We start from the raw sequence: 20,987 nt of genomic DNA on the forward strand, positions 1-20,987 counted from the left end.
CAGTCTCTTCCTCAGGCGACTGAAGGCTGCACTGGCACACTGAAGGTGGTGTTTGACTTCGTCATCGACGTCTACCCTTGTTGACAGTAGGCTCCCGAGGTATGGAAAGTGATCCACGTTGTCCAAGGCCTTGTCATGGATTTTGATAAACGGGGGGCAGTACTGTGTGGCGGGGGCAGTTTGGTAGAGGACCTTTGTCCTACGGATGTTTAGTGTAAGGCCCATGCTCTCGTACGCTTCGGTGAAGGTGTTGACGATGGTTTGGAGTTCGACCTCCAAATGAGTGCAGACGCAAGCATCGTCTGCATACTGTAATTCGACGACAGAGGATGAAACGACCTTGGATCTGGACTGGAGGCGATGGAGGTTGAACAGTTTCCCGTTTGTGCATTCCTCGAATGCACAAATTTTAATACAGAAAAAAATCACTTCCATTATCTACAATCAAACTTTGGCTGACACTGTGTGACGAATGATGTTGGAATGTATCTGTTTTCAAAGCCAGTGTTGTGTAGTATCTAAAGGAAGCACGATTTACTAAAAGTTGTAGTATTTTCCCACTGGTACAATCAAATCCCATGTGATTCTTATAATAGAACACCTTAGAATTCATATTAGATTCATGTATCTATTTGTTTTAACAGTTATTGTTTTATCTATACAATATCATTAATACTTTGATAACTAGATGCTGTGGTGTGGGGAAGAGAAATTGCAGGTTTTTATATTTGGATAAAGGCCTTACTTATCTGTATCTATCTTGTGATCACACCAGTATTAAACATACAGGAGCAGGAACAATGTTGTGTACTGGGACCCTGGACTCTGTATATCAAAGGATGCATATCACCCATAATTCTCAGCAGTTCCTCAACTCAAACTAGCACCTATAAAAAGAGCCACTTGAATTGTTATGATTACAATATGTGTTTAGCCAACTTAATGAAACTAAACAACTACTAATGTACCTGCTTTCAAAACGATTGCACATACTTCAAAGAGCATATAGTTTGCAGTAACTTCATTTATAATCTATGAACACTTGTCCAATGTGAAGTACTGTATTTTATTATTATAAATGTTATTAACGCTTTGCTAAACCAGCTGTGACAGTCACAGTACAAGAGCCTCCATAATTTGGCTAAATCGCTTTAAATTTCACCTCAAGCTGTAACTTTCTCAAATAACTGTAATTCAATTAATGGAAGGGGTCAAAACATTAATTTAGGATGTGCCTTTCAAATGATGTCACTGTTTGTGGCGGGACCTCCAAACCCTGAATACTAATGTGTTAAGATCCCTCTTCGGAAAGGCGTTTCTTAATTACAATTAAAAAGATGGCAAAATGTACAGAAAGGCAGTCTAAACAGTCCTGAAAGTATATGCTGTTTACATAAATATTTTATTTATTTAACTTAATGATTTTAGTATTTTTTTTAATTCTCCACACATTGCCATTTGTGACCCGGTTATTAAAAGCTAAGAATGCAATACCATTAAATCTTGTTGCATAAAATACACAAATGTTGTGAATGATGTTCTAGTTTGTGATGGGCGCCCCGGACCATGAATAGAGAGTATTAATATTCCCAAATCCTTCCACTTTTAACGGTTACAATGTAGCCTCGGCGGCTTGACAGACAATCTATGAAATCTTGGTTTGATTTAAAAAATATATAGTTGACTTGTGAAACGGTTTGAAAGGAGATGTGTTTGTTGCTGAGAGTGTGTGAATGCGGTTATGCTGGGTCCAGGGTCCCTTGTCCCTTTGGGTGCCCCGGCCGGGCGCAGGATTCTACCCATGATGCTGCGCGGTCGGCTGTGCTCGGCTCCATTCGGCTGCGCTCGGCGCTCGGGGGGGATGGCCGCGGACAGGGGACTATGAGGAGGAGGAAGTGCCGGTTTGACAGCTCCCTCTTGTCTCGTACAATGAATGAAGCGAGCTCCCAGCCGCCGGCCATGCACTGAACACGAGCGGCGGCACGGTTCCCGCACAATTCCGAACATGTCATTTTTTAGGCGAAAAGGTAAGAAGAAGGACGAGGACGAGGAGAAGGAGGGCGGGTTTCCATGTCAGGGAGGCGGCAGGAGCAGGCCCTGCTGCTGGGGGGTAGGCCTCCCAGAGCCGGCTGCTGCCTTATAGGCAACACCCCTCCCACACAGCTCCTGCCTGACCCGTGTGGTGAACAACCTTTACCCACATATTATTTTTGCACTGATTTCCTGTTGATGTGCTGTACTTTTATTGTATATGTAAAACAATCAAAATATCCCTGCTCCAATTTTAAATGCAATGAATTGAACAGTTTATGCAAAGGAATTTAATTTAACCTGAGAATTTAGAGATGGGGTACAGCGAAAAAAAAACTTCAGGGTCTCTGCTGTGTTTTGAAGAGACAGTGTTGTTGTGCAATTCAGGCGGCTGTATTTAGTTGCTGACTGTAGTCACAACTACACAGTGTTGTTATGCACTGTGTCACCTTGGCGTTGTGTAGCTTTTAAAAGAGGGGAGGGAGGGAAGGGGGGGCAAACACAAAATGAGGTGGAGCTGACTGATGATAGACGTTTCAAACTCTAAGCCAACTTTTAATATTGGGTTGTGCAAATATGAATTCAAATTTAGCATTGGTTGCCTGTTTCTGCCATTTGCCCACCTCACATGTGCAGGATAGAAATGAGATGTATAATTTGTGGGGTTTTTTCTTGCTTTGAATTATTACAGTAAATGACAGGTTTCTACATCACAACTTATGTGCTACTAATGCTTTATATCCCAGTTAGTGATGTATTTGTTAGCTCTTGATCAGGCTGCTTGGTGGAGCATCTCAAACGAACTTGTATATAACCCATATACTTCAGTCAACCTTAAACAAATCTTTATTCTAATTATAAGGATAGCTGTTCCTGGAGAAACAATAAATGCTAAAACAGCCTATCTTGGGTAGTCACTCAATATGACTATAGATGCCACAGGACTCCTACACTACAACAGTGACTACACTTCAAAAAGTACTTCATTGGCTGTAAAGTGCTTTGGGATGTCCAGTGGTTGTGAAAGGCGCTATAGAAATGAAAGTCTTTTTCTTTCATGAGTACAATTCTGTCCTCTGCCAGTTCCTGCAGCTGTCTGTCAGATACCACTCTTCCATTCAGATCAGTTTGCATACATGACTGTCAGTGCACTTCAGAATTAATTAATTGTATGTGAGGCACTTTGGACTATTTTTGAGAGATGTGAAAAATGCAAGTTCACGTCATTATCTTGTTTGTGTTCCTACCTATAGGGTCAGCCTTAGCTCAGTGGCAGCACTCTCGCCTCTGTGTCAGCGGGTCATGGTTCAAGCCCACTCCAGAGACTTGAACACATAACCTAGGCTAACACTTCAGTGCAATACTGAGCGGCGAGTGCTGCACTGTCAGAGGTGCTGTCATTTGGATGAGAAATTTAACCGAGGCTCCGTCTGGCCCCTCAGGCGGGTGTGAAAGATCCCGTGCACTACTCGCAGAAGAGCAGGGGATTTCTTCCAGTGTTCTGGCCAACATTTATCGCTCAACCAACACCATTAAAAACATATTATTTAGCCATTTATCTGATTCCTGTTATAGACATAGAAACATAGAAGATAGGAGCAGGAGTAGGCCATTCGGCCCCTCGAGCCTGCTCCGCCATTTAATGAGATCATGGCTGATCATCCAAATTCAGTACCCTGTCCCTGCCTTCTCCCCATATCCCTTGATCCCTTTAGTTTCAAGAAATATATCCAACTCCTTCTTGAATATATTTAATGAATTGGCCTCAACTGCCTGGGTGAAGAAATTCCTCCTCATCTCAGCCCTAAATGGCTTACCCCTTATCCTTAGACTGTGACCCCTGGTTCTGGACTCCCCCCACCATCAGGAACATCCTTCCTGCATCTAGTCTGTCTAGTCCTGTTAGAATTTTATAGGTTTCAATGAGATCCCCTCTCATTCTTCTAAACTCCAGCGAGTATAAGCCCAATTGACCCGATCTCTCCTCATATGTCATTCCTGCCATCCCAGGTATCAGTCTGGTGAATCTTTGCTGCACTCCCTCCATGGCAAGAACCTCCTTCCTCAGATAAGGCGACCAAAACTGCACACAAGGTGTGGTCTCACCAAGGCCCTGTACAACTGCAGCAAGACATCCTTGTTCCTGTACTCGAACCCTCTCGCTACGAAGGCCAACATACCATTTGCCTTCTTAACCGCCTGCTGCACCTGCATGCTTACCTTCAGCGACTGGTGCACAAGGACACCCAGGTCTCATTGCACTTCCCCTTCTCCCAATCTATTGTGTTCAGATAATAATCTGCCTTCCTGTTTTTGCCACCAAAGTGGATAACCTTGCATTTATCCACATTGGGAAGATGCATGGCAGATGCAGTATAATCACCCAACCTGTCCAAATCACACTGGAGTTTCTCGGCATCCTCCTCACAGCACACACGCCCACCCAACGTTGTGTCGTCTGCAAACTTGGAGATATTACAACTAGTTCCCTTGTCTAGATCATTAATATATATTGTAAATAGCTGGGGTCCAAGGACCGATCCCTGCGGTACCCCACTAGTCACTGCCTGCCACTCGGAAAAAGACCCGTTTATTCCAACTCTTTGCTTCCTGTCTGCCAACCAGTTATCTATCCAAGTCAGTACCTTACCCCCAATCCCATGTGCCTTAACTTTACACACTAATCTCTTCTGCGGGACCTTATCGAAAGCCTTCTGAAAGTCCAATTAAAACCAAGTTATGGGATCTTGCTATGCACAACTAGGCTACCACTTTCCCTATATTACAACAGTGACTACACCAGAAGTGCTTCATCCAGAGAACATTAAATTGATGAAAGTTCGTTTTTGTTCGCAACCATAGTGTCGTATTTAACCTTGAGATGAGTTCCGACCACACATCTGATCCATCACCAAGACTGCCTACTTCCACCTCCGTAACATCGCCTGCCTCCGCCCTTGCCTCAGCATATCTGCTCCTGAAACGCTCATCCATGCCTTTGTTGCCTCTAGACTTGACTATTCCAGTGTTCTCTTGGCCGACTTCCCATCTTCCACCCTCCATAATCTTGAGCTCATCCAAAACTCTGCTGTCATATCCTATGTCGCACCAAGTCCCGTTCACCCATCACCCCTGGGCTCGCTGACCTGGAGTGGCTCCCGGTCCGGTAAAACCTCGATTTTGAAATTCTCATCCGTGTGTTCAAATTCCTGCATGGCCTCGCCCATCCTCTCTCTGTAACCTTCGCCAGCCCTACAACCCTCCGAGAGCTCTGTGCTCCTCGGCCTCTTGCGCATCCCCGGTTTTAATTGCTCCACCATTGGCAGCCATGTCTTCAGCTCCCTAGGCCCTGGAATTGCCTCCCTAAACCTCTCCACCTCTCTCTCCTCCCTTAAGACACTCCTTAAAACCTACCTGTTTGACCAAGCTTTTGGTCACCTGTCCTAATATTTCCTTGTGTCTAATTTTATTTGATAACACTCCTGTGAAGCGCCTTGGGGCGTTTTACTACGTTAAAGGCGCTATATAAATACAAGTAGTTGTTGTTGTTTGCCATCTCAGCCTTCCAAAAGGTCTTTTCCGAACTGGGACCTATTCCTTCCTCTTCCAGGAATACATATGTGCTGCCCATTGCAAGCTTGATGTAATATGCACACCTTGGATAGAAGATTTACAAAAAGAATACGCACTGCGTTTTAATGTACAAAATACATTTCTTGCATTTAAATGCATGTCGTCGTCGTCTTCTTAGGCCGTCCCTCGGAACCGAGGATGACTTGTTTCCACACTAAAAATGAGTTCTCAGGTGACCGTGAGTCCAATGCGGGACCTTCAGTCTCTGTTACTGTTGGGGTTGTCTATGAGGGTCCTGACGTTCCAGGTCCCGAACTTCATTTTAAAGGGTGGAAGGTGCCGGTGCGTGAATTATTTTACCGTGGGGTGGTCGTTGCACACCAGCTACTACACGGGCTTGACAGAGCAAGGTCTTGGTCCAATGGCAAGGGGATCCAAGACGATTGGAGACCAGGCTCTGCTACATCGGCCTCGCACACACGTGCATGTAAAGACTCAATGTCCATATTCCTGTAAAACATGTGCTGCCTTTCATAAACCTAGTTCCCCAATGTTTGCGAAGACATTGCTCTTTAGTTGCAATATATTCAGTATATACGCACACTTAATAATTTTAAGGTCTGCTTCAGCCTGAAGTAAGAGTTTGGGAACGGTTTTTGGAGACAACAGGTTCGCTTCACAGTAAGATCAGCACTGCCAACGCATGTAAAAATAGCAAGCGTCGGGCCCTGCAGCAATTGCACCTCCTGTCAGTTTAACACTGAGGGCTGTTGACGTCTGTTGCTTACTCATCCACCCTCGCAGCTGAAAATGTATTTCGTATTTTTCCAGAAAATTGCCGGATTATGTTAACTTGTGTATAGTTGATTACACTATATAACAGGTACTTTTTCAGGGGGGACGGGGACGTGGGTGGTGGCGAGCAGACAGTAACTTTGTGAACACTTGTATATGCTGGTCAGTAAACAAGGCTTTACCTAACCTAGAAATGCAATTTATTTTGAATTATTTTTGTGACTAAATATATTTCTTGTGAGCAAGGGTGTTAAAAATCATAAGTGTCAGTGACTTTTTTATTTGTTCACGGGATGTGGGCGTCGCTGGCAAGGCCAGCATTTATTGCCCATCCCCAATTGCCCTTGAGAAGGTGGTGGTGAGCCGCCGCCATCAACTGCTGCAGTCCGTGTGGTGAAGGTACTCCCACTGCTGTTAGGGAGGGTGTTCCTAGATTTTTGACCCGGCGACGATGAAGGAACGGCGCTATATTTCCAAGTCAGGATGGTTTGCAATTTGGAGGGGAACTTGCAGGTGACGGTGTTCCCATGCGCCTGCTGCCCTTGTCCTTCTAGGTGGAAGAGGTCGCGGGTTTGGGAGGTGCTGCCGAAGAAGCCTTGGCGAGTTGCTGCAGTGCATCTTGTAGTTGGTACACACTGCAGCCACGGTACGCCGGTGGTGGAGGGAGTGAATGTTTAAGGTGGTGGATGGGGTGCCAATCAAGCAGGCTGCTTTGTCCTGGATGGTGTCGAGCTTCTTGAGTGCTGTTGGAGCTGCACTCATCCAGGCAAGTGGAGAGTATTCCATCACACTCCTTACTTGTGCCTTGTAGATGGTGGAAAGGCTTTGGGGAGTCAGGAGGTGAGACACTTGCTGCAGAATGCCTAGCCTCTGACCTGCTCTTGTAGCCACAGTATTTATGTGGCTGGTACAGTTAAGTTTCTGGTCAATGGTGACCCCCCAGGATGTTGATGGTGGGGCATTTGGTGATGGTAATGCCATTGAATGTCAAGGGGCGGTGGTTAGACTCTCGCTTGTTGGAGATAGTCATTGCCTGGCACTTGTGTGGCGCGAATGTTACCTGCCACTTATCAGCCCAAGCCTGAATGTCATCCAGGTCTTGCTGCATTTGGGCATGGACTGCTTCATTATCTGCTATGTGACTGCTTCACATTTGCTTTAATATATAATATATTTTTTGTATATATCTCCTTTTGCTTTGTACAATCATCCCTTTTGTCATTTAATCACTCCTGCCTTCCACCCTATCACAGATCTTTCCCCGCCTCTGCACTTGCTTAAAACCTGTTATATCTCTAACTTTTTTCCAGTTCTGACAAAAGGTCATCGACCTGAAACGTTAACTCTGTTTCTCTCTCCACAGATGCTGCCTGTGTTTCCAGCATTTTCTGTTTTTATTTCAAATTTCTAGCATCTGTGTATATGTTTTATTTTTATTAGTTGTCTACTATAATTGACATAGAAGGAAAGAGTGTTGAATTATTTAAGATAGATAAGTGTAAACTAAATGAGCAGTCTTCAAGATGGATGCATAAGGCAATTAATTAAATAGGAATAAAAGAGATAAAGAAAAGTGTGGTGTATGTGCCTTTAAGAGCAATTATGGTGTATGTGCCTTTAAGAGCCCCAGGTGTGCGTAATGCCGGTAATTGCCACTTGGGCTATATAAGCCTGTGTATTGTGTATATCCTTTAGAAACCCCCCCCCCACCACCCAAGACTTGCTTAGTAAATACCTATGAACCAACTTCTGTCTTCAGTGTCTTTATCTACACACGGACACTACAAAAAGGTACAATGATTACAAGAAATAAGAGTGGGAGGAATATAGGAATTACTGAAACAGGTTAAAAGAGGTCTATGAGGTGAGAACTAAAGATGTTGCGGCTATAGTGTCCTTCCAGTATCACTGCAATAAAGGAGTAATAAGCAAGGAAGTTAGAATTCTAAAGTAAAATTGGTGAGACTGCAGTTAAAATATTAAGTGAATACTTTCTCGAAGTATTTGACCAACAGGATAATATTAACTTGCTATTCAATTTTTGTAGTACTGTATTCCCAATATCCTAGAGGCCTTTGAGGTCTGTGTGAAAGGAGCACTTGAGGGACTCAACTAACACCTCCCAAACCTGCGACCTCTTCCAGCTAGAAGGACAAAGGCAGCATGCGCATGGGAACACCACCACCTCCAGGTTCCCCTCCCATCCTGACTTGGAAATATATCGCCGTTCCTTCATCGTCGCTGGGTCAATATCCTGGAACTCCCTGCTTAACAGCACTGTGGAAGTACCTTCACCACACGGACTGCAGCGGTTCAAGAGGGCAGCTCACCACCAGCTTTTCGAGGACAATTAGGGATGGGCAATAAATGCTGGCCTTGCCGGCGACGTTCACATCCCAATCCCATGAACGAATAAAACCCCCCCAACAAATCCCATGGGCCATTTGTGGAAATTTGTGGGGTGTGGCTATTGGCATGAGGGAATATTTGGGCACTAGTGAGGTTATATCTCTGTTTAAAAAGATGATGCGTCTGACCAAGGCCACTACAGACTCATTTGTCTAAATAGCACGTAACAGTAGCTAATCTAAGGAGGAAGCTGGAGCAATTGATTGCTTTCTGTGATTAATACATTTTCATAGCATCTATCTCAACTGTGTTTTGGTTTTTATTGCACTGATTCCCCCTAGTTCTCCCATCCATATAAAGCTCAAATAACCTATCCATCCAAACAGTATTATTACTGACGTAATAAAACTCACTACCCACTTGGTTTGAGCATAAAGCAAGGCTTTAATCAACTTGTTTCAGAACATGGAGGTCTCGTTGTACTTCACTGGTTTCTTGTCTTACAAAATGTCCCTGCAAAGCTGGGGCCTACGCCCGAGTATTTATACTCCTTGGACGGCGCCACCAGCTGGCCGCCCAGTGTTATTTCATAGGTAGTTTCTCGATGATGAGATTTATGACAATTACCATCATCTTTTTAAAAACCTGAGTCTGCACTTCTCCAATAATCCTCCCCTCCCCATGGGTCCAGTTATTGCAGTGCTTTCTAACCTGCTAGACCTGAATTACTATACTTGGTCTTGACTTCCTGTGTGCAGTGCCACTGGAGGTTGACGACTATAAAACCTTCATTTACACGAATTGGAGAGGAAAGTAACACGATCAATCCCACTAGTAAAGGGGGTGATCTGCGAGTAGAGACTAAAGAAGCTCAAGTCTAGAGAGACTGCAGTCAAGGGAGGACTTCTTTAAGGTCTTTAAAATATTAAATAGTGCAGAAAATGTAAATCCTGAAACTTGCTTCAAACTAATCCAGCAAAGCAGAGCCAAAGGATGTAAATTTAAACCAAATATTAAGAACTACTTTGCTTAAGGAGTGATAAATGGTTGCAGTAGTCGACCAGATGCTAGGGATGAGCTTCAATGGCAGAATGGTCTTTTTGTGTCCTTGACTTCTTGTGTTCTTATGAAATCAGTACATTGACGACACTACAGAACGTTTTAGCATCTGATGCATGGTGAAGGTATGACGTAGAACCGCTCAAGGCAGTTGCTTCACAGATATAGTATACCATGATCTTGGGGCTATGTCTGTCACTGTTAATGCTGTGATTGGTGGATGATCCAAGCAGATTTGTTTTTTTTTTGGCCTATTAGTTTACAACAATCTCAGCAGGTATTTGTTTAGATCGTCACCACTGCCACCCCCCCCCCGCCCAAAAAAAAACTTTTATCTCAAAGCAGCAGAACCCTAACCAGGTCAATCATATTTTCCATATAAACATCTTATTCCCCACGCAGTGTCACGATACTGTTATATAGGGCCCGGCGAGACCACACCTCGTGTACAGTTTTGGTCTCCTTACCTAAGGAAGGATATACTTGCCATAGAGGGAGTGCAACGAAGGTTCACCAGACTGGTTCCTGGGATGGGGGATTGTCCTATGAGGAGAGATTGAGTAGACTAGGCCTATATTCTCTAGAGTTTAGAAGAATGAGGGGTGATCTCATTGAAACATACACAATTCTTATAAGGCTTGACAGGGTAGATGCAGGGAGGATGTTTCCCCTGGCTGGGGAGTCTAGAACCAGGTGTCACAGTCTCAGAATAAGGGGTCGGCCATTTAGGACTCAGATGAGGAGAAATGTTTTCACTTGGAGGATGATGAATCTTTGGAATTCTCTACCCCAGAGGGCTGTGGAGGCTCAGTCGTTGAGTATATTCAAGACAGAGATTGATAGATTTTTGAATATTAAGGGAATCAAGGGATATGGAGATAGCGCAGGAAAGTGGAGATGAGATAAAGTGGCGATGAGATAGAAGATCAGCCCTGATCTTATTGAATGGAGGAGCAGGCTCGAGGGGCCAAATGGCCAACTCCTGCTCCTAGTTCTTATGTTACATCAAATTGAATGTATTGTAACAATGCTAGGATGCAACTTTGTGCCCACAAAGCAAATTCCCAATCGCAGCTGTGCCTTCCAGAGAGGTATGAACCAGAGACCAACTGCTTTGCCCCCAAATGATGAAGCTAAAGAGAAGAAAGGAAGAAAAACAACAACTGTAAGCCATCACAAGGCACTTTACACATCTTGGCAGCAAGATCAACAGCGACGTTGGTGGAGACTCAAGGGCGGGTAGTTCATGTACGACTTGCCTCTGATGTATATTGCAAGGGGAAATTTGCAAATGAGAAGAGAGAAAATAACAAGGTTAACCCCGGCAAGATCCTCCATCATTTAAAATGTGCACAATCCTATCTGTTGCGAAAATTGGTGCTTTTCTGCTTGGATCATCTGGTTTCATGTTTAGAAACACAATTTTCTGTTTTAAAATTTTTTTTTTAACGTTCCATGGCCTCATAACATGCAGATTCTTGAATGCCGTCGCACAGCTATTTCTGAATATTTTTACATCTGTCATAATTGCAAAATAATGGCAATCAGTTGGGATGGAGTCTGTTTTGGGAGCCACAGATTGTGCTACAACCTGCTGTTATTGATCCACTTTTGAGCCCATCTAGCGCAGTCTTTAGTAAAAACCCAGGATTCCCCCCTCCCTCTTTTTCCTTCCCCCATCAGAGCATGTAACTATCTCTTGAATAATTCCAGAGCTTGTCTCCGCCAGCTTACCCTTAAGACCATTCCAGGCAATCCCACTCTTTGCGAAGAATTGCTTCCTGACAGAACCCTGATCTCTCTCTCCAGTTTTTTAACCTACGTCCCCTTGTCCTGTTGTCGTCATTTAATTATTGTAACAGTGCTCACGATTAACCTTTTCTATTACAATTAGCAGCTTGTACTTTAATAAGATTCCCTTTCATCTGCCTCATTTAAATACCAAAGAATCTGGGCCCTAGACCTATTCTTGTGCTGAAGTTTTTGCTAAGGAGTGTGTCAGTGTAGCTGATGTCATGCATGTGAATTTCATGAAAGGAGCCATGTTGCTGTACAGTTGTCAGTGAGGTAGACTCTCTACCTTTCATGGGAAACCTAGGTTGAGTATTGCAGCAGTTAAGACGCTTACTTCACGTACAGGAAACTTTGTGATATCCGGCACCGACGGGACCGAGCTGTTGCCGTCCCATCAAAACTGCCGGACAAACCAGCGCTAATGTTAAAACATACGGAGTGAGCTCAGTATCTAGCAACAAACCCTGTTGCTTCTAAACAGTCAGCCGTAGCTTGCAAGCGTCTCTGTAGCTAAGCAACAGCTTTAGCTAGACCTTGCAGAGCCTGACTGGTGGAAAAAAAAAAGCAACGAAAAGAAAAAAAAACTTACTGAACCGACTCCTGAATTTTGCCGGTGGATCGAGCCGTTGTATCTTCAAGTTCCAGGTTACAGTAACACTGGAATCAAGTAGCCGCATATTCATAAGCTTTGCCAGTATCCAGTTGTGCGTTACTGCTGCAGAGTGTTATTCCCGTAAAGCAGTAGAACCTGATGCACTCCATTTTGTACCCTACTTGTCATGCTCCCTGATGGTTGAGCAAGAAGTAACATTAATGGCATAAATTGTTGAGTCTGTTATGCAAGGAGGCTTGAGGGAATGTAAACATAATGTGGGTGGAAATAAAAGTAAGGAAATGGAGAATCTGATATTTAAAACTGGATAACGCCCACAGGAGCTTTATCTCGTATTCTTTAATCAATGCGAGCATATGAAAATGACAGATAGGGAAAGGACTAGCTGGTCCATCAAGCCTGCTCCACACTCACGATGCCTGGAGCATCTTGACTAGATATTTCCCCTCTCCCACAGCCATGTAATCTCCTGGGAGAGGCAAGAAACAAGAGAAAAAACTCTGGAAAATTCCTCTCCGACCCCCTCAGGCGATCAAAATCAGCCAAGGAGATCTAGCAATGAATTAAAACAATGAATAGATCCAAAGCACATACAAATTGAATGCTATGAAGGGGGAGGGGTGCACAGGATACTGCATGCTAGCAGGCAGTTGCATTTGTGGCTTGAATTTAAACCGAAAGTAATTGTTGCCATCAAAATATAAACAGAACCAGAAGCAGGGCATCAAAAACAAAGATTCGTCTTGAAGCTGAGGACAATCTGAGGCTAGTTCATACGAACAATGACGGAAAGGTAAAGACCCTTTGGTCCATCGAGCCTGTTCCTCAAACCGGTATCTCTGGGAAGATAGGACAGAGAGAGTTGCCTCTTAAAGTACTCCAGAAATACTTATCCCCTGACAGAGGGCAGCACGGTGGCATAGTGGTTAGCACTGTTGCCTCACAGCGCCAGGGACCCGGGTTCGAATCCGGCCTCGGGTGACTGTCTGTGTGGAGTTTGCACATTCTCCCCGTGTTTGCGTGGGTTTCCTCCGGGTGCTCCGGTTTCCTCCCACAGTCCAAAGATGTGCGGGTTAGGATGATTGGCTATGATAAATTGACCCTTAGTGTTAGGGGGATTAAATACGTGGGGTTACGGGGATAGGGTGGGATATGTGTTGGTGTAGGGGTTACAGGGATCGGGTGGGATATGTGTCGGTGCGGGCTCGATGGGCCGAAATGGCCTCTATCTGCACTGTGGGGTTTCTGTGATCTGTGAATAATGCTCAATATTATTCTTTCATAGGGGTTCATTATATACACCATTTAAAAAAAGAATGGGTGAATTTTTGGCTCTCTTCGAGATATTGATGTGGGATAATGGAATGATCATTCCCAGGTGAGGTTTAGCATGGGTTCGGTGCAGCATTAAGCTTCCCCCACGGAGCAGCTGAAGCAGAATTGCAGCAGTCTGAATTTTTCAATTTTTCAATTTTAAAAAATTTTATATATATTTTTTTCCCCCTCTCTCAGCGCAGCATACTTAGTGAAATTATGGCGTAAAATTTTCTTACAAACCAAACCCGTTCAAATTTATTATGGTGACTTTTTTGGATTTTATTCAGTTATGCCAAGTTTTAAAAGAAAGCAATATTTGTATATGAAAGGCTGCAGCAAGCCATTGTTGAATCAACGCACCAGTTTGTGCTATGTGGTGTTTACAAGAAAATAGAAGTCCCACTGGTGAACATCTTGGATTTATCCCTTCACGGAGAGTTTGGTAAAGTATGATTTCGATGTTTGAGTTAGTGTGTTTACAACAGAGTGAAAGTGCATGTGTCAGTTGTAAATTTCATCCAATTAATTGCACCCAATTGTGAAAGATTGTAAGATTGACATTGATAATCTACATAGGTTGAAAACTACTGTGTGATGTGACTGTTGCAAAGTAATTGTTACAGTAGGCTCCCGAGGTATGGAAAGTGGTCCACGTTGTCCAAGGCCTTGTCATGGATTTTGATAATCGGGGGGCAGTACTGTGTGGCGGGGGCAGGTTGGTAGAGGACCTGTGTCTTGCGGATGTTTAGTGTAAGGCCCATGCTATCGTAAGCTTCGGTGAAGGTGTTAACGATGGTTTGGAGTTCGACCTCCGAGTGAGCGCAGACACGCGCGTCGTCTGCATACTGTAATTCGACGACAGAGGATGAGACGACCTTGGATCTGGACTGGAGGCGAAGGAGGTTGAACAGTTTCCCGTTTGTTCTGTAAATTAGCTCCACTCCAGCAGGGAGCTTACTGAGGGTGAGATGGAGCATTGCCGCAAGGAAGATCGAGAAGAGCATTGGTGCGATGACCCAGCCTTGCTTGACCCCGGTCCGTACATGAATTGGGTCTGTGGTGGAACCATTGGTCAGGGTCACGGCTTGCATGTCGTCATGAAGCAGGCGGAGGATGGTGACAAACTTTTGAGGGTAGCCGAATTTGAGGAGGACACTCCATAATCCCTCATGGTTGACCGTGTCAAAGGCCTTTGTGAGGTCAAAGAAGGCCATGTACAGCGGTTGGTGCTGTTCCCTGCATTTCTCTTGTAATTGACTTGTGGTGAAGATCATGTCCATTTTGCCCCTTAGTGGGTGGAATCCACATTGCGACTCTGGGAGGAGCTCTTCAGCCACTGGAAGAAGGCGATTGAGGAAGATTCTTGCGATGACTTTCCCTGTGGCAGGCAGCAGGGAAACTCCTCTGTAATTACTGCAATCGGACTTGTCCCCTTTCTTGAAGATGGTCACAATTACGGCGTATCTGAGATCCCCTGGCATGCTCTCCTCCTTCCAGATAAGAGAAATGAGTTCATGAATTCGCGCCAGTAGTGCTTCTCCGCCATGCTTTAGTGCCTCGGCAGGGATTCCATCTGCTCCTGAAAGTACAAGAAATTTTGTTAAAAAGCAAGTAAGACTGCGGTCGGAAGTCGAAAGAAAATTTAGCAGTGAAAAGTGGCTTTGAGTTAAAGTCGTGATATATTGTACCATGGGCATTAAGGATTTGGTTTGCTCCTGATTTTCTCGCCTGGTTAGTTTGCAGTTTCAGCAGGCACATCTAGGTTGAGACATCAAGGCGAGATGAGGTAATTTCACAGAGGAGATGAAGTCTTAATAGAGTACAGAGTTGAGGTTCTAGGCCACTGGATTAATCATGATTATGTAATAAACCACATTACTGAACGGAAGTATGAAAAAGTAACAATAATAAACTTCTTTTTTGAATGTATGGTTTGTTAGGCAGACGTATTTCTTTTTCCGGGACTATCCTGTGGCTGTTGTCGATTGCCTGAGGATATACTGTGCTGCTGCTCAAACCGGCTTTGCAAAGTTCCTTTTATAAATTCCCCAAATATATTTGGTTTTGGAGTTGTTACATTGGAGCTTGTACAGTAAAGAAAGAAAGTCTTGCATTTATATAGCGCCTTTTACGACCATCGGATGTCCCAAAGCGCTTTACAGTCAATTAAGTACTTTTGGAGTAACAACAGAAAATGCTGGAAATACTCGGCAGGTCAGGCAGCATCCGTGGAGAGAAACAAAGTTAACGTTTCAGATCTGGGACCCTTCATCAGAACTGGGGGTGGGGGGGGAGAGAAAGTTTCACAAAGTTCATGTTGCAACATTTATCAGCATCTGCAGTGGAAAATTTCTTGCAGAGGTTAGCAGTTTTTGGAACACATCTTTCTTGTTCCAGGAACACTGCCAACCAGAACCTGGCCATGTGGTGAGATTGCCCCTTTTTTTGAAAAATAAGTGATTTTACTTTTCGGGGGGGATGGATGTATCTGCTCAGTGTGGTGATGTTGCTGTGAAATGGCCATGTTTCCTGCTGAATAAATGTACAGGTGCTTTTAACTCGGAGTGCCATTGACAGCAGATGCATGGTGTCCCTGCCACTGAGCGCACTCGTGAATGATCTGACCACCAATGATCCAATGGTATCGCAGCCCAAAAAAAATAAGAGGGAACGTTGGTAATAAAGAGATCCATGAGCCCTGCAGCTACAAGTTATTAGACCAGGAAATAAATTCCCGAATTTAATTTTGGGAAGCGACTTACTGGTACTTTTTTTGGACCAGTTTTTGTTTCATTGAACCAGAAGGGGGTGTAAGGTATTACAAATGTTGCATCCTCTCTCTCAAATTCTGACACTTTTTGTGTTGATTTGAAAGAATGGGTACAAGTTGCATTGTATTGTTGACATTTTATACAATTTGCTAAATGACTGAATCTGCCTCGCCTGTGAAACTGGTCTGACAGCTCGGGGTTTACACTCTGAAGTATTACCTGTCAGATTGTATTTTCTGGTTTTGACATTTACCGCAGGGTGTAACGTATCATTATGGATATATGGTTATGAATGTTGCAGATGTAGGAGTGTGTAATTACCTGCAGTGCTAAGTAGGATAATTGTGTGTGCAGAAGATGACAATTATGTAAAAACAGTGATATTTTTACAATGAATTGGTTTCCTCCCTTCCCTTTCTCCACCTGGCAGAGCTTGAACTTGAGTATGTAACTAGGCACAGAAGCAGCAGTTTACAAAGGGAGCTGGTGTTCAATTTAAAAAAAAAAAGTGCATTAATCTGGCAAAATAGAAACTAAAATTACCTTTTATACATGCTTGATTTAGAAAAAAATTGCAATTCTGCAGGGAAGTACGGTGCTACAAGTACTGTAGTATGATTGCATCTATTGGTCTGCCAAACCAGTAGTACTTTCACTGTCACTGGTCCATCCCTCAAATTACTGGCCCTGATCTGGGAGACCAGTGTTCATTTAGAGTCGGGCAGCATCTGTGGAGAGAGAAGCGCAGAGTTAACATTTCAGGTTGATGACCTTTAGTCAGAACCTGAAATGTTAACTCTGTTTTCTCTCTCCACAGATGCTGCCTGACCTGTTGAGTATTTCCAGCATTTTCTTGTTTTTATTTCAGATGTCCAGCATCCGCAGTATTTTGCTTTTGTTTTCACTTAGAGTCATACTGTTGAGGCAGTTTGTGAACTTCTGTAATTGACGTGGAAAATGGATTAGGCGACGGTCATTAAGCCAATTGACACATGCAAAGATTATGCACAAAATTCCTGATCGCAATGTTTAACTGCGCATGTGCAGTCGCCGGAAGTTGCTGTCTGATTTACCCTTTAATCACGGTGAGCGCTGAGAGCCTCGCCGTTATTCTTACCGCAAAATCCGGGCCAATGAGACATTTCTACATGGCAGGCAGGACAGGCATAAAAAGAATCGCACCCAGTGATCATCTTCAACTCTTTGCCTCCCCACCATGCTATTTTCTAGTTTAAATTTGCAAACATCTGTTGTTGTAGCCTTGCTCTTTTTAAATACTATAATTTTATACTCTAATGTGCACATGCTGACTGGTTTGATGAATTGAGTAAGGAGTGTAAATTTATTGTCAGTTATATGTAGGACAAGGAATAATGAATTACAAATGTGCAAGTTGGTTCTGATAAAATCTTGAAGCTTGATTTTTGGTTTTTAAGAACATTAGTAGAACTGTGATCATCAATTATGGCTGTTTATTGTAATTTATAGTGCATATTTCTTTTAACACTTGTTTTAGTGTTGTACCTGAGCATGGTGGGTGTGCTGGACTTGGATACTGTAAGTGAAATGGTAACAAAAATAATAAATCGGATGGATGGCATCAAGTGACCAATATTCTGGGTTTATTTATCTGCCCATCAGGTGGTTTACTGGGAAACAAGCTATACAGCGTAGAGTAATAGTGAGTGCTGCTATCATCTAAATGAGGGATTCCAGTGACATCCGAAACAGCAATGGTCAAATACAGCTGTCTTATGAATAGGATTTGAACCCTAGGGTTAAGATTGTAATTTTTTTTTAAACGGTGACCTCTTTTCCCCTCTTGACCCTCTCAGTTTTCTTTCTGTTTTTCATTGCCTCCATTCTGTGCCAGGCATCTGCTGTATCCGGGAGGGCAAGGAGCTTTTTGTCAGGCCACTGCCGATGCTGTTCTCTTGCTGTCCCTGAGGAGGCACACCAATATTTTCCCATCTTTTCTCCCCACCCCCCCCCCCTCAGTTTCCTGCAGCTTCAGGACTTCACCTTCCCAAAGCTCAAAGCTGCATGGTCGAGATCAGAACAGTGCATTCCTCCACTCTGGCATTGCCCGATTAGATCACAATCACTCGATTCCATCTGTTAAGTGCTGTGCACATTCCAATTATAATGTATTGAGAACGGATATCGGTACTCGGCAATGGACCATTGGTCCACTTTTCTTTCTACATAATGCTTTAAAGCTATCAAGTTTGTTCCCATTACCGTTGCTGTAACTTTATTTTTCTGTTGTATTATCTCCTCCCTTAAAATCTTTCTCTGCTGTTCACCATCCGCAGCGTAGAGGATGCAACTTTATGCCCAGCGATGACGTTCTCATAAATGCACAGACTCAAACAAAAATTAATTGGTACATATAAAGATGTCAGGAATATGCTGCATGCAAGTCTTATGGTGGATGTTCTTGGCCATTCTCCTTTTATGTAGGTAACATCTATTTGCACCATTGACCAGGTTCAGTCACTTTTTAGCAAATTTGAGTAAACGTTCTCTGTTTGTGCCTCAGGGAAAAATATCTGTCAGATGTGAAAATTATTAATCTTTTTCCATATAGTGCATTAAAACAACAGCTAGCATTCTGCCCGGTGTAAATAACCCAATATTAGATTGGGACCTCAAATTTGAGATTTTTCCCTCGCTGGTGTAGTAGATTATTGTAAGATCTTTCCCTGTTCTGCTGAATATACCCGTATCTGAAGAAATGTAGTTAAATCCCCAGATTGTTCATTTAAAGTGAATTAAGGAGTGCACGCATGTACCAAGGTGAACTTTTATGATGCTAACTGCAGACACACTAAACCTCCTGACTGGGCATTCAATTAATGACTATATTTGTGTTTTCTACAGGTAAAGCCAAAGGAGAAAAAGAGAAACTCTCAGAGCCACAAACCAATAAATGTAAGTTTAAAAAAAAAAAAAGTAATGTGTGGGCGGGGCCGGGGCGCCGTGTGGGCGTGTTGGTGAGAACTGGAGCAAAGCTCAGCTCCCCACAAAAGGAGGCTGTCTCAATAAATCCGCAACATCAAATATTCTATTAGATATATTTCTTAGAGCTAAAGGTATCAAGGGATATGGGGAGAAGGCAGGTACGGGGTACTGAGTTTGGATGATCAGCCATGATCTCATCGAATGGCGGAGCAGGCTCGAGGGGCCGAATGGCCTACTCCTGCTCCTATCTTCTATGTTTCTATGTTTCTAAAGTTGCTTGAGTTTCATTGCTTGCCTCATGATTATAGTGGACATTTCGAATGAGGTTGCTGTGTCAGGGGGGTTTTAATGTTCAGCAATGCTGGGATTATTCGTCCATTAGTTTCTTGAATCAGTCTCTTCCAACACGTGACGTCTTGCTTTAGCAGATACCGCATGCACAGCTCGGTGGTGTCGAATGATAACACTTCCTGTCTCAATTGGAATTTAGACAGCGTTATCATTATCGAGAATAAGGAGGTGTGGTCCCCTAGTTTTAAGTAAACTCTTTTTGAAATGTGCATTTAGTATTCATACCTCTTCTGCTACTTGTAAAAGCAAAGCACTGGGGACATTTGGCAAGAGTCGTGTAACTGAAATATCGTGTTGTAACAGCTGAGCTTAGTCATTGCTGATGGCAAGTTGGAGGATAGGCAGTGGGGTGGTTTAATTCGGCCTTTACTTTTAAGACCATCAAGTGGACTCCCCCGTGCAGAAGTAATATAAATCGGCGCATCCTGATGTCAGCCGGAGTCTTAATTATTGTTGCTGATGGAAGTTGACATTCTTCAGCTGTAATTTGTTTTATTAATTATTTTAGATGCAAATGTCATGGAGTTTTTTCGGGGTCATCTGGGGGCTAATTGCTCCGAGGGACATCCAGAGGTCAATTAGATGGCCTATTGATGCAGGATAAGCTTGTAAGCAGATTAGAAATATTGGCTTTTTAAAAACATATCCTTTCTAAGTGGTATAGAATTTTTCCCCTCCTACTTGTGTTGTTTGTGCCTGTGTCTTTTTTTTGTAGATTCTTGTCTTTTGTTTTCATGCTGACTGTGCAACAGTGGGGGTGGGAAGCGAAAGAGAAAAAAGGGGATCTGTTACTCAACATGGAGAATAATTTTTTTTAGCATTATTCACTGGCCTTGAAGAAACTGTAATAGCATTTTATATTACATAAGAAATACGAGTGGGAGTAGGCCATACGGCCCCTCGAGCCTGCTACGCCACTCAATAAGATCATGGCTGAACTTCTACATCAACTCCACATTCCCACCATATCCAGGTATTCCTTCATTCCCTTAGTGCCCAAAAACCTATTGATCTCAGTCCTGAATATACTCATCAACTGAACATCCACCCCCCTTGGGTAGAGAATTCCAAAGATTCACCACCCTCTGAGTGAAGAAATTCCTCCTTATCTCAGTCCTAAATGGCCAACCCCTTATCCTGAGACTGTGACCCCTGGTTCCAAAACTCTCCAGCCAGGGGAAACAGCCTCTCAGCATCTACCCTGTCAAGCCTTCTAAGAATGTTCTACATTTCAATGAGATCACGTCTCATTCTTCTAAATTCCAGAGAGAGTATAGGCTCATTCTACTCAATCTTTCCTCATAGGACAATCTTCTCACCCGAGGAATCAATCTCGTGCACCTTTGTTGCATGCCTCCAAGGCAAGTATA

At 43.5% G+C, this 20,987-nt stretch overlaps 1 protein-coding gene across 7 annotated transcripts in view; it reads left to right on the top strand.

Annotated features, from left to right (window-relative positions):
• The first annotated feature begins 1,799 nt into the window (after positions 1 to 1,799).
• Positions 1,800 to 20,987, top strand: part of akap10 (A kinase (PRKA) anchor protein 10) — an 85,020-nt gene continuing 65,832 nt past the window's right edge. For 3 of the 7 annotated variants that reach the window (XM_085964859.1, XM_085964858.1, XM_085964860.1), the window contains exons 1-2: positions 1,802 to 2,027; positions 19,186 to 19,236. In XM_085964859.1, coding sequence (XP_085820985.1) covers positions 1,934 to 2,027; positions 19,186 to 19,236 — 145 coding nt within the window. In that variant the 5' untranslated portion in view covers positions 1,802 to 1,933. Of the gene's footprint in view, positions 2,028 to 19,185; positions 19,237 to 20,987 lie in introns of all 7 variants that reach the window. The other 4 variants (XM_085964865.1, XM_085964864.1, XM_085964863.1 and 1 more) reach the window with 3 other exon arrangements.

Source organism: Somniosus microcephalus, chromosome 22 (genome assembly GCF_052327205.1).
Source record: "Somniosus microcephalus isolate GS21.2 chromosome 22, FLI_Smic_1.0, whole genome shotgun sequence".
Taxonomy (NCBI): Eukaryota; Metazoa; Chordata; class Chondrichthyes; order Squaliformes; family Somniosidae; genus Somniosus; species Somniosus microcephalus.